The 12866-nt window shown below is 38.7% G+C and overlaps 1 protein-coding gene across 5 annotated transcripts in view; it reads right to left on the reverse strand.

Annotated features, from left to right (window-relative positions):
- Positions 1-12866, reverse strand: part of NEK1 (NIMA related kinase 1) — a 220246-nt gene that overhangs the window by 65220 nt on the left and 142160 nt on the right. For all 5 annotated transcript variants that reach the window (XM_089684019.1, XM_089684022.1, XM_089684020.1 and 2 more), the window contains 4 exons: positions 10858-11037; positions 8756-8821; positions 5977-6208; positions 3549-3692 (listed from right to left, as the gene is read on the reverse strand). In XM_089684019.1, the coding sequence (XP_089540145.1) occupies positions 3549-3692; positions 5977-6208; positions 8756-8821; positions 10858-11037 (622 nt within the window). The remainder of the gene's footprint in view (positions 1-3548; positions 3693-5976; positions 6209-8755; positions 8822-10857; positions 11038-12866) is intronic.

Raw genomic sequence — 12866 nt, forward strand, 5'->3', positions numbered from 1 at the left:
CCTTGTCCAGACAATGATAGTGCCACCCCTTCCTAAATTGCAATAATCCATAGAATGAACCACACATAACTCTCAGGCAACGCTGAGCTGGGTGGGGCTGTTATATACCCCCTTTATACTGTATCCTATGGAAGGGCCTCAATGTCAACGGTGGATCCACCTCTTTGCCAAATCTTTACCCCCCCTCCCCCCCCCTCATATTTCCCGCTCCTCTTTTTGTTCTCTGACTTCAATCTCCCGATTATTCAGCTATGTGCAGGGAGGATTACAATGGCCACAGTGCAAATAGTTGACCTTGAGGATGCCCCTTGGAAGTTGATACCTCCGACAGCTATATCAAGAAACTGCAGTTTACGGTATCGGGGGCCCTCAGGCCATTCCCTATCCATCTTACTTCCTGTAGCGACACCAAAACGTTATTGTTACTTGTGTTTCTCAGCTCGTATACAAACTCTCGCTACTTAACAAATAGAAAACTGTATATTTGATTCTGTGACTCTATTCACTGGATCTAATGTAATTACCCTTGAATTATACCTTTTTGAGGTCTAATAATATTTGATTCTGTACTGACAAATTTATTTCAATAAAACTTGAAAAAAAAAAAAAAAAAAAAAGAACATCTTACATTTTTTGCCGATGGAGTCCCTTTTGGAAAGATTCCCCTCACTCCCTGCACAGTGATGATGGTAGCCAGAAAGTGTGAGCAATAAAAACAGGCGGGTGGTATTACATTTTATCTCTGCCATGATAACATTTAACTAGATGGAGGTTAGCATGTAACTAGATGGGGGTTAGCACTTAGACTGAAAGTTTTAAAGGTTAGTTCACCTTTACCAATAAACTGCCTAAGTAGATAGGTTCGATAACCAAAGTTGAATAATGCCCTTGCTATAGGTGTGGGCCATTTATGTACCTTGTGAAGCCCAGCTGGCAAACTTCTAGGATGTTACTAAGGACCGTTACTAAGAAAGGCCTAGTGTTACTGCTCACCTTCACCATCGCAGAAGGAAGCTCTCAAACACTGAGCTCAGAGCTACTGCAAAAAGGAACAGAAAGCACATGTGAGGAGGTTTGAATCAAAGAAAGAGCTCACGCCTGTAATGGTGAAGGTAAAGAGTAATATTTGGCCTCTCTTAATAACGATCTTTAGTAACGTCCTAAAAGTATTTCAGTCTGGCTTCCTGAGATCTGTAAATAGCCTACACCTATATCAAGGGCATTGTTAACAGCTTACCCACCGCCGTATGGCAGATATACTGCTACACGGCGGCACGGGTGCGCAAAATCACGTATATATACACATGATTTTGCATATCCGGGTAGGGGGTGCGTGCGCCCTACCCGCGCCGCCATTTTCGGCCACGGATGTCAATCACTGGGTCCTGGCTGGTGATTACCCGCCGGCGCTCGGTGATTACCGGCAATCACCGACGGGGGGTGGGGGGTGCGGGGGGACTGTTTTGTTTACAGCCATCCCGAACAGTGTGCTTACAGTGAAGTACAAACACCCCGCCCCCTAGTAAAACAATCCCTACACACAGTTAACTCTTTGATCGCCCCTCATATTAACCCCTTCCTGCCCAGTGTCATTAGTACAGTGTCAGTGCTGTTTTTTAGCACTGATCACTGTATTAGTGTCACTGGGGATGTCAGTGACAACAAGTTAGTTCCCCCCAGTGTCAGAATGACCGCCGCAGTCCCGCTAAAAGTTGTTGATCGCCGGCATTACTGGTAGTTTCCCTACTACCCCAGTATCTATACCGTCATTTGTAAACGCTATAACTTTCATGTAAACCAATTAATTTACACATGTTGGGATTTTTTTTTTTAGCAAAGACATGTAGCAGAATACATTTTGGTCTAAATTTATGACGAAATTTGATTTTTTAAAATTTTTTTACTGGACATGTTTAACCTCCCTAGCGGTCTGATTATGTCCATATTTCTGTGCATTTTTTTGCATGGAAATATGTATTTTTTTTTATTGTCGGCCTGTAATTTTTAGGAATAACTCACTGAAATCTGTCTGAACAAGAGTCTAGTAAACATCCCGGGTATGATAAAATTTGAAACACAAATTCATAAATTATAATTTAATAAATAATCATAAAAAATAATAATATAATAATAATAAATGTAATTCAATATAATCAAACCAAAAACACTGAAATTTGAAATATAGCGCCAAGTTCGCACATCACTGAGCAAAGTCGCAAAATCATTTTCAGTGTCTGATGACGAATTTCCCCACGAATCATTATCACTCAATTCTACAAGTGGTTCTAATTTACTATTGCTGTTCTCTAGCTGGTCTAAAACAGGTTTTGACCTAAAGGGACACTTTTTGGACGCCATGGACGTTTCTCAGTTTCCAGGTAGAAAGAACAGTAAAAATGCCGGCAGGGGACAGGACAAAGCACTAGGGACAAACTGTATGTGAAATGGTTTGATACAGTAATGGTTTACTATGTGATTTTAGTGTATTGAGTGAATGTCACTTTCTGTCATTTTCAAATTTCCCGCTGTTCCGTCCCCCGTACGTCCCGACGCTTGCAGGAGACGGAACCCGGGAAGACAGATGCCGGCATCCACTGGATTACATTGCCGGGGACACTGCAGGAGGGACATCGCGGGAGCCCAGGACAAGGTAAGTGAAGAACAGATGCCGAAGCAGCGCCACATGGTAAGCCCGAGTGTAGCTAGCAAAAAGTCCAAAATATTGTTCCTTTCCTTAAAATGGTCAGTCTTTTGCTTACGGCACAAAAAATAACACAGGCGATCAAATACCACCAAAAGAAAGCTCAATTTGTGTGAAAAAAAAAAGATGGAAACTTCATCTGGGTGTGGCAATGCATGACTGCGTAATTGTCAGTTAAAGTAACGCAGCTCCGTAATGCAAAAAATGGCCTGGTCAGGAAGGGAGGTAAATCCTCTAGAGGGCAAGTGGTTAAACTTTGGTCAAAGCTGCAGAGCTTGTTTTTATCTACATATGTCTCTTATCTGCATAGGCAGTATTTTGGAAAAGGTGAACTAACCCTTTAATGTCACCCTACACAGAAACCTTAATTTAAAGAACCATGCATAGTGTTCACCCTACCTAACATCTTCCTCTAAAACCTTTCATCTGCTAGTATAGGTCGCATTTTTAAATGTCTAGGTCAGCCATTTTCAACCAGGGTTCCGTGGAACCCTTGAATTCCTCCAGGTTGGCTAGGGGTTCCTTGCGGTGTGGCTAACTGACCTCCCAACTGATGGTACCCATGTAATTCCAGGTCCCACACCACTTGGCAGAGTCAGCAGCATGACTGCAAGGGTGTCATTCTGACCAACCCTGTAAGGGCTATATACTTTCCACTTCCCACCACCAATCTCTGGGGCATTTTCCCAATGACCCCCGATAGACTAATCATACCAGAGGTTCCGTGAGATCTAAAAAAAAAAAAAAATGTTTTCAAGGGTTCCTCCAGGGTACAAAAGGTTGAGAAAGGTTGGTCTAGGTAGTTTCTTTGGTTTCACTTATGCTTAAGCCAGCCTCCTGCTCTCACCATTATTTACTTGTAGCATTTCAGTCTGGAGCTGGAGTTGTGCTTCACCAAGCAATTTCACAACTGATTCAGCTGGACTCTTCCCCCATTCACGCCTCTGGTGATCTCCTTCATCCAGTTTTATTACACCGCCAACTGTAAGATCTAAAAAAAAAAAAAAGATTGATAACAAAACCAAATCATATGTGTTTAAATGTCAAATCATGAAAAAAAGGCAATCACTTCTGTCACACATTTAACAACATTCATTTAAAGGTAAACTGGCAGAGATAGAGCTATGGAAGCTGTTGTTGCTGATTAATTTTTAAAGTTGCATGGCTGTCACAGTTATCAATGTTTTGCTGCTTAGAGAGTCACCAATCAACAAAAAAAGTGGAGGTCAGGAGGTTGGGATTCAATGACCAAGAAGTAACGTGAGGAAGAGGATTGCTCTAGGTTTTGTACTCTAATGCAGGCCATAGATGGATCGTAATTCGGCCGATTTTTCGTCCGGAAGAAAAATCTACAGATTATCTTATCGTTAGTGGACGATTTAGTCGGCCGTTTTTCGTGTATTTTGGCCTTTCAGATTATCGGTGATGTTGGAAAATTTTCGGAAAACGCCCGACTTTATCCTCATTGATGGTCAAAAACGGACGATCGTTCTCCGAAAATTTTATGCGCATGTGCAGTGACCTGGAAAGAGAAGTTTGCAGCGTACGAAGTTTCGTTTCCGGTACAAATTAAAAATAAAAATGACATCATTTCCCGTTATAGGTTACTCATTAATCGCCCGATTTTCGTAATAATTGGTGGTCAGGTAGGTTTTTTAGACCGACCGATAGTTCGTTAATCGACCGAAAATCGGCCGAATTACGATCCATCTATGGCCTGCATAAGAAGTAATGGTAGATCCCACATGTCTATCCTAACAGGATCCCTTTAGCGGTGTATATTATTTAGTGAATACAATCCACAGAGGATGTGTGTTCCTTTCTCATTTAATAAACTCAAAATTTAATCCACTGTTAAGTGACCACTTGTTTTGAAAGGACATCAGTGAGTTAAATAATCTGCAAGCATCATTGTGTTTGAGTAGCTTGGTAGGGATATCTTCCGCTGGAAACCCACAACACCTCCTGTCAATCCAAAAAACATATATTCATTGACTTAAACCCAAAAACCCACAATTATAGTGAAAAAATCAAGACCCAAAGAGATTACCCAAAAATAAAAAATATAAAATATACCCAATATGAAAAGTGTCCAAATAATGTGTCCAAACAAAGATCAATTTCTTGATAGGAAGACGCTTCCTACTCCACTGAAGAAGATGCAAATCAATCACAGGTGCTCTTCAAATACCTCAAAAAACAAAATCTCAACATAGTATATTACCTCTTAAATCCCAGAACTAAAGTGCCACACGTGTATCATGCAAAAAAAACACTCCAGTGTCACAGCACTCATGTGAAAAGAAAATTAATAAATATCACTGCAAACTATATATAAAGTGCATAATTACCCTAAAACAAACAAATTCCAGCTTGTAATCAACCACATATGTACAGAGTGTCCTTAGATTGGTATCCTCTTGTTCCTCAGGACCTCACAAACAGACCAGGAATCAGTATGTGAATCATAATCATATATGGCTACAATAAATTTTATATATGATTATGATTCACATACTGATTCCTGGTCTGTTTGTGAGGTCCTGAGGAACAAGAGGATACCAATCTAAGGACACTCTGTACATATGTGGTTAATTACAAGCTGGAATTTGTTTGTTTTAGGGTAATTATGCATTTTATATATAGTTTGCAGTGATATTTATTAATTTTCTTTTCACATGAGTGCTGTGACACTGGAGTGTTTTTTTTGCATGATACACGTGTGGCACTTTAGTTCTGGGATTTAAAAGGTAATATACTATGTTCAGATTTTGTTTTTTGAGGTATTTGAAGAGCACCTGTGATTGATTTGCATCTTCTTCAGTGGAGTAGGAAGCGTCTTCCTATCAAGAAATTGATCTTTGTTTGGACACATTATTTGGACACTTTGCATATTGGGTATATTTTATATTTTTTATATTTGGGTAATCTCTTTGGGTCTTGATTTTTTCACTATAATTGTGGGTTTTTGGGTTTAAGTCAATGAATATATGTTTTATGAGTACTTCAGGGGAAGGATATTGATATGACTTTAAGGGATTTCTGAGGATTTTATATATATACGTGTGCTGATTTATACTTATTCTCCTGTCAATCCAGCTGTTGATTACCCTACCTGACCATAAGTTAATGAATGCCATTTTATTTATTTCCTATCAAGGATACATCAGCGACATTTTACCTGTATAGTTTATCACAAAACCAAGTACGATATACTATAGACAAGTACAATGGTCATGGGATTACAATATTTTGACTTGCTGCTGGCAGCTTACTTTGACCCGTATATAAAGTATCCTCCACAAGAGTGAGTTGTGCGAGGGGAATCACTGGAGGGGGTTCTGGCTGCCATTTCTTCCGGTCCGCAGGTACTGGCACCCCATTCTGGTTAGGGTCTTCCGTATGCACTCTCTGGGGCTTTTCCTCAACATTCTTGTGAACGCATTCCTCTTCTTCCTGAGCTTTAAGGTTCTGATTTAGTCTCTTAAGTATTTGACGTTTTTCATTCTATAATGGAAAAAAATGACACATTACTAGGTCCATGCTTCAATACTTCTACTTCTTATATTGTGTGAACACAATGACTTTTAGCCATCATTATTTATTAACTTTTTGCTCCAAGGACAATCTTTCAAGTTTGCATAAAACATGTAGACAAACACATTATGAGCTTGAAATTTTAATACCATAAACACGTTACTATAAGCAGAGGTCCTATAGATTTAAATGATAATATTCTTGATATTATTTACCCCCTGGTTGTTTTTAATTAACCACCCCCCTTCCTGTCCAGGCCATTTTTTGCAATATGGAGCTGCACGGTCATGTAACACTGCATCCAAATGTCATTTATGTCCTTTTTTCCCCCACAAATAAGAGTTTTCTTTCGGTGCTATTGGATTGCCTCTGCAGTTTTTATTTTTTTGCGCTATATTTTTTTTTATTTTTTTTACTTTTTGCTATTAAACATGTCCAATAAAATAAAAAAAAAAAAAAGAGAAAAATCAAATTTCATCATTAATTTAGGCCAAAATGTATTCTGCTACATGTTATTGCTTAAAAAAAAAAATCCCAATACATGTAAATTAATTGGTTTACATGAATATTATAGTGTCTACAAATGGCGGCATATATACTGGATTTTTTTTTCTTTCTATATACTAGTAATGGTGGCGATTAGCGGACTTATAGCGGGACTGCGGCGGGCATTCTGACACTAGGGGGGGAACGGACTGTCACTGACATCCCCAGTGACACGAACACAGTGATCAGTGCTAATAAAAAGCTGCAATGCAGAGTCATACAAAGCAAGGTGCAGGAGTTGACAGGGGAGATATCTGTATTGTTTACATACAGGTCTCTCTCCCATCTTTGATACACTGTGATCGCCGGGTGCCGGTGGGGAATCACCGTCCGGGACCCGGTAATTGACAGGTAAGGCCGCCAATGGCAGAGTGGGTAGGGCGCACCCTCTACCCGGAAATACAAAGTCGCGTGTATATATACACGTGATTTTGCATACCCCTGCTGCCCTGTAGCAGTATTTCTGCTATAGGACGGTAGGAAAGCGGATAAAGGTTAATTAAAAAAAAATATTTGAAAATTATTTAAAAGCACACAAACAAAATATAATCTCCAATAGTTTTACAAATATTGGAACAACCAAGTTAATACATAGCCATGCCATAAAACTGAATAAAGAAGATACACAAAACTGCAAATAAATGATTAAAAACTTTTACTATTTATTGCATTTACTGTATGTGGAATAACTAATGTCTGGAGCTTTACTGGTATTAATCTATGTATATGGATCCCAATTGTGTTTTGTGTATGTTGTTTGCATATTGTGGGGCTGTACGGATATTTCATTGGGAGGGGCATCTATTTAAAAAATTACAGGTGATTGGTGGCTTTCCAGCCCCCCAAATAGCATTCAGATTAGGAATGGAAATTGGCTGGTTAGAACACCACCATTTACTCTTTTGACTAACAAAAGTGATCATACGCTGTCCATCTCTGGTACTCAAGTAGTTTAGGATAGTTATTGAGTCCACATATTAATATATACTACCGTACGTCAAGTTAATAGCTTTGTTCCTTTAAGCGTTCATAAATGCTAATGAGTAAATCTCAAAAAGTGATATACGTTCATCAACAATATATAAAACATTTGTGACCCATGGCAGAAAAAACATCCATATCTATTTCACCCAGAAGTTGACTATCTTTGGGTACTCCTTCCCTCTCCCCCCGATTTTGGACTATTTGTATGGTTTTCTCTTTTTATTATTTGTTTACTGATGGTACTTTATTTTTCACATTATTAGCATGAATTACTGAATTAAACTGTGGTTACATGTTTATTTATCTATTGTAGCACTTTATGAATTTTGAATTATTGATTAGGTTGTTCGTTTGATAGGCAGTGCATATCTAGTGACAGTCATCTTTCTGACAGCCCATTACTTTTTCAAAGTTGTTTTTGGCACAGGCTTAGTCACCCCCTGTCCATATGTGAAATGAGAAGATAATTGGACTCAGATGTAACATAGACACATGAGAAATCTATACACATATCCTCGCTATACCCAGGAAATATAAAGAATTTTGTGGCCCCTTGTGATGAAATTGCTTGTTTGCATTGACTGCACCGCTAAGGGTTGTGCAATAAAATATTAGGTTAAGGCAAACATAATTTCTGTCCATGCAATTTTCATTTATTTATTTAAAAAATTCTATTAAATTAAGAAACAAAAACAAAGTCTGATTTTTAGTAAATATGGAATAAGCAAAAATGAGTGGCAACTACTTTTGTCAGTTTAACATTCAAAGAAAATTGTGGGCTCTTTTTTTTTGTGTGTGTAAGGGTACCAACAAATTTGTCCATTTGTGTATGTACTTCCCTTGAGCTACATACACTCAAAGGATACAGTCATCAGGTCCTGTTTGGAAGGAGCTCAGTATCTTCAGGATTGTTTTATTAAAGACTCAAATAAATTAGTTTCACGGACATTGAAATGATAGTAGTAAAGTAAAAGGAGGAACACCAACCTGGATTGAGGTTTCTGTTTTTTTTGAGTCTTCAGTGGTATCCCTGATTTCTGTCTCTTCTTTAAACTTTCATTAGAATAAAGAGGAAATGAACATATTACAGCAGAAAAACACATGTAAACATATATTTTAGTTTTCTCTTGTGTTTAGTAGAAGTTTAGTTTATGAAAAGAATGTATTCATCGCTGCATCTTTATTTGCTAAAAACTGTATGGCACAGGTAACTTTGACAAGTTTAGTGGAGAACTCGTCTGCAAGAATATTTTAGTTTTTTGCAAAATAACCACTAACTTTATTCAATAAAAAAAAGTTTTTCTATTCTTTAGTACTAATTTGTAAATGCAATGACCAAGAAAAAATTATTCTAATTTATCTTGTGGTGCTCTGATTTCATCAGTTACCTAAGAGTTACTGCACTTAACCGTTTCAATACCGTGCAATTTTACACCTTCCTGCCCAGGCCATTTTTCAGGTTTCAGCGCTCTCACACTTTGAATGACAATTGCGCGGTCATACAACACTGTACCCAAACTAAAATTTTAGCATTTTCTTCACACAACTAGAGCTTTCTTTTGGTGGTATTTAATCACCGCTGGGGTTTTTATTTTTTACTAAATTAACAAAAAAAGACCAAAAATTTTGAAAAAAAAACATTTTTCTTTGTTTCTGTTATAAAAGTTTACAAATAAATAATTGTTCTTCATAAATTTAGGCCGAGATGTATTCTGCTACATGTCTTTGGTGAAAATAACCCAAATTAGGATGTATTATTTAGTTTGTAGGAAAGTTATAAAGTTTACAAACTATGGTATATATCTGAAAATTGATCAATCCTGAAGTACTGACAGCCAATCTAATTTCTTGAGGTCCAAGAATGTCAGAATAGTACAGATATCTCCAAATGACCCCTTTTTGCAGAGTAGACAGTCCGACGTACTTCATAAGAGGCATGGCGAGTTTTTTGAAGTTGTATTTTTTTGTCATAATTTTTTGGAAAATGAAAAAATTAAAAAAATTATTTTCACTATTTTTTTTTTTTTACATACTGTCACCAGTGCAGTACAGCGTCATCATATAACTGACATGGCGGTGAACGGGGACACTGACTGGTGACAGTATGGAAAAAAAAAATATATATATTTTTTTATTTTTATTTTTTTATTAAATTTTTTTTATTTTTTTTAAGATTTTCTTTCATATTCTACTATGACCAAAGTAGTACAATGTTACCATAGTAACATTGTACTACTTTGGGGAAGTGATCAGTATTTTTTTTTTTTTTTTTTTTTTTTACACAATTTGCTTATAGCAAAGAATTACTTTGCTATAAGCAAGCATTTACCTGAATGAAATCGATTCATTCAGCTTTTTTTTTTTTTTTTTTTTGTGCTTAGCTGTGATTTGGTCACAGCTAATCACATGACATGTGCATGTGATTAGCTGTGACCATTCACAGCTAGGCACTAGTATACAATGGATGGCATGAATGAAGCCATCCATTGTATACAACTGTCATGTGACCTGCTGTGATTGGTCACAGCAGGTCACATGGTACCAGCAACGGGAGCCAGTACTCGGATCTGTCATCGGCCGTGTCCGAGGTGCACGGCCGGTGACAGATCGCGCTGCTGCGCCGCTCTGCATTAGCGCAAACTGCACATGTGCGGGAGCACGCCAAATGGCGTGCACCCGGAAGGCAGGAACACTTTTGAAGCCGCCAAACGGCCATTGGCCGGGCGGCTAATGGTTAAAGCTGTACTCCAGGCAAAAAAAAACGTAACCACCATAATACCAGAATAATAACTCATTCCTTCGCAAGCCAATTTTCAGTTTTTAGCACGCTCACGTGACAACTACTCAGACATGCAACACTGTACCCAAAGGAAATTCTTATCTTATTTTGAGACAAGCTTTCTGTTTCTGTTCTGTTTCTGTTAAACAATTTTGCAAATAAATAATCTTTAATCATCTCAAAAATGTATTCTACTACATTTCTTAGGTAAAAAAACCCCAAATCAGTGTATATTATTTAGTCTGCAGGAAAGTTATAGTCTACAAAGTAAGATAATATATAAATAATAATAATAAACTGCTAAACTTACAGCTCCCACATTCTTCAGTGCAGAGGTTAAAGAGATTGCTGGTGTACTAGGTTTTATGTGAGACTGGCCTTTGACTGGGGAACCTCCAACATCCCCATGGGCTGCATGGATGGGAGAGCCAGGAGCTGCTCCACCTATATTAGAAGGCACATTAGGATTCTTGACCCCGCGAGCTGCCAACTGCAATCAAGAAAACAAAGAAATTAAATCATAATCACAAATCCAACATCTAATTTGTTATAGTCAAGCAGATATTAAACATATTATCAGTCAACTGGGTCAAAAATAGGATTTTTGTACACATTGTAAAATCCTTTTCTTGGAGTCCACTGAAGGACATAGGCCTTTGGGTTGTACTGCCAAAAAAGCCGTAGGGTAGTAGGAGGGACAACAGCTTCTTCTACCAGCTTGCCTTCGTTTTGTAGCAAAGCAGTACAGAAAGCATAAGCCCCAAGACTCTCATGTAGAATGCAGAGGGTTAGATGGCTCGAGGACTGAAAAGTCTAAACCTAGACTGGAGAGTGTGGGGATAACACTGGCAATAGCATCTTGGTGAACACCAGAGACACAGTGGAGATGAATAGCTTTTTGGTGAACACCTGAGATACAGGGGAGATACCAAAGGGCAAGGTCGCAAACTGTTAGTGTGGAGGCCCCACAGCAAAGCATGGAAATTGCTGATGCACTTGATAGAGTGGTGCATATAAGTATTTTTGATGTCCACAAAAGCCACAAATTCTCTGTGACAGAGGGAGTTGATAACAGATCTCAAGTTCTGTTCTTGTATCCAGAACATTTGGACCCGAATATAAAATATTCAGAGCCTTGAGGTCAAAGATGGGGAAAATACCACTTTTGGTTTGGAAATAAGTGAACAGGTTGGAATAAAATTCCTGGAAGGGTTCTGCTGCAGTAAATGGGGAAATGACACCTTGATACAGAAGGTCTGGGAGGGCCTGACAGAGATCCAATAGTCTGAGGATACATAGAAAGGCTGGGAGAAAACAAAAAGCGTGCAGGGAACAAAACTCCCGTGTATAGCTGTGGTACACTACATTCTGTACCCAGCCATATGGAATGTAAGCTGTCAATAGTCCACAACAGACATGAGGTCAACAGACACCCCCAACTCTGAAAAGTGGGGGCATACTTTCATGCAGGAAGGCTTGTTCAAGGATTTGGCTGAATAAAAATAACAAAATTTACAAGTAGACGGGGAGACAAGCTTGTAGGGTTTTGATACTAAAGTTGCGGGAGTGGAAAAGCAACAGGGGAGTTTCACTACAGGCAGTAAGGGAGATGACAACATCCTCCTCCTTGGGCTTTTTCTGCTGGGAAAGAGGGATGCTCTTGCTGTCAATAGCATCCTATAGAATATCAAGAGTCACTCCAAAGAGAACGTCCCTTGCAGACCTTGTGGATCAAATGCCTCTTTCACGAAGTTTCTGCACGTTAGCCAAAGTGCTTTAAGCATATGCACTGCCAGGAAGCATATGCAACAGATGAGAAGGGAGTCCTCTACGAAACTGTAACAGATGGATTTCAGTGCTACAGCCATTGGCTTATTGCATACAATAAGCAAAGAATCAACCACATTGATGGTCAAGGTCCTATTTACTGTAAGTGAGTCAATTCATAGCCATAATCGTTTGAAGGGTGGGACCCTCCAAGGCAAAAAGAGCTCTGGAGAGGGATTCCAACCTCTTATCAGTCTAGTTCCTAAAGAAAGGTGCACCCTCCACTGTTAGAGTAGTCTTGTTAAGGTGAAACATGGTCAGATCCACAGTGCGAACAGACCACAAAAACCTTACAAAATAGAATTCCAGGAAGTACTTCGGGAGAGGAATCAACTTATCAAGGTGCTTCCAATCTCCATAGAGACACAATTGCAAAGGGGGGTGCAACAGAGCTTTTTTGCAGGCTTAGTAGCTTTAAATGACTGGAGACTTGAGAAAAAAACAGGAAAAACAACAGGCTGCTCATTTAGTTTCAGGGTGGTACGCACTGCA

The sequence above is a fragment of the Staurois parvus genome, unplaced genomic scaffold (genome assembly GCF_062004578.1).
Source record: "Staurois parvus isolate SC_StPar_1 unplaced genomic scaffold, SC_StPar_1.0 ptg000334l, whole genome shotgun sequence".
Lineage (NCBI taxonomy): Eukaryota > Metazoa > Chordata > Amphibia > Anura > Ranidae > Staurois > Staurois parvus.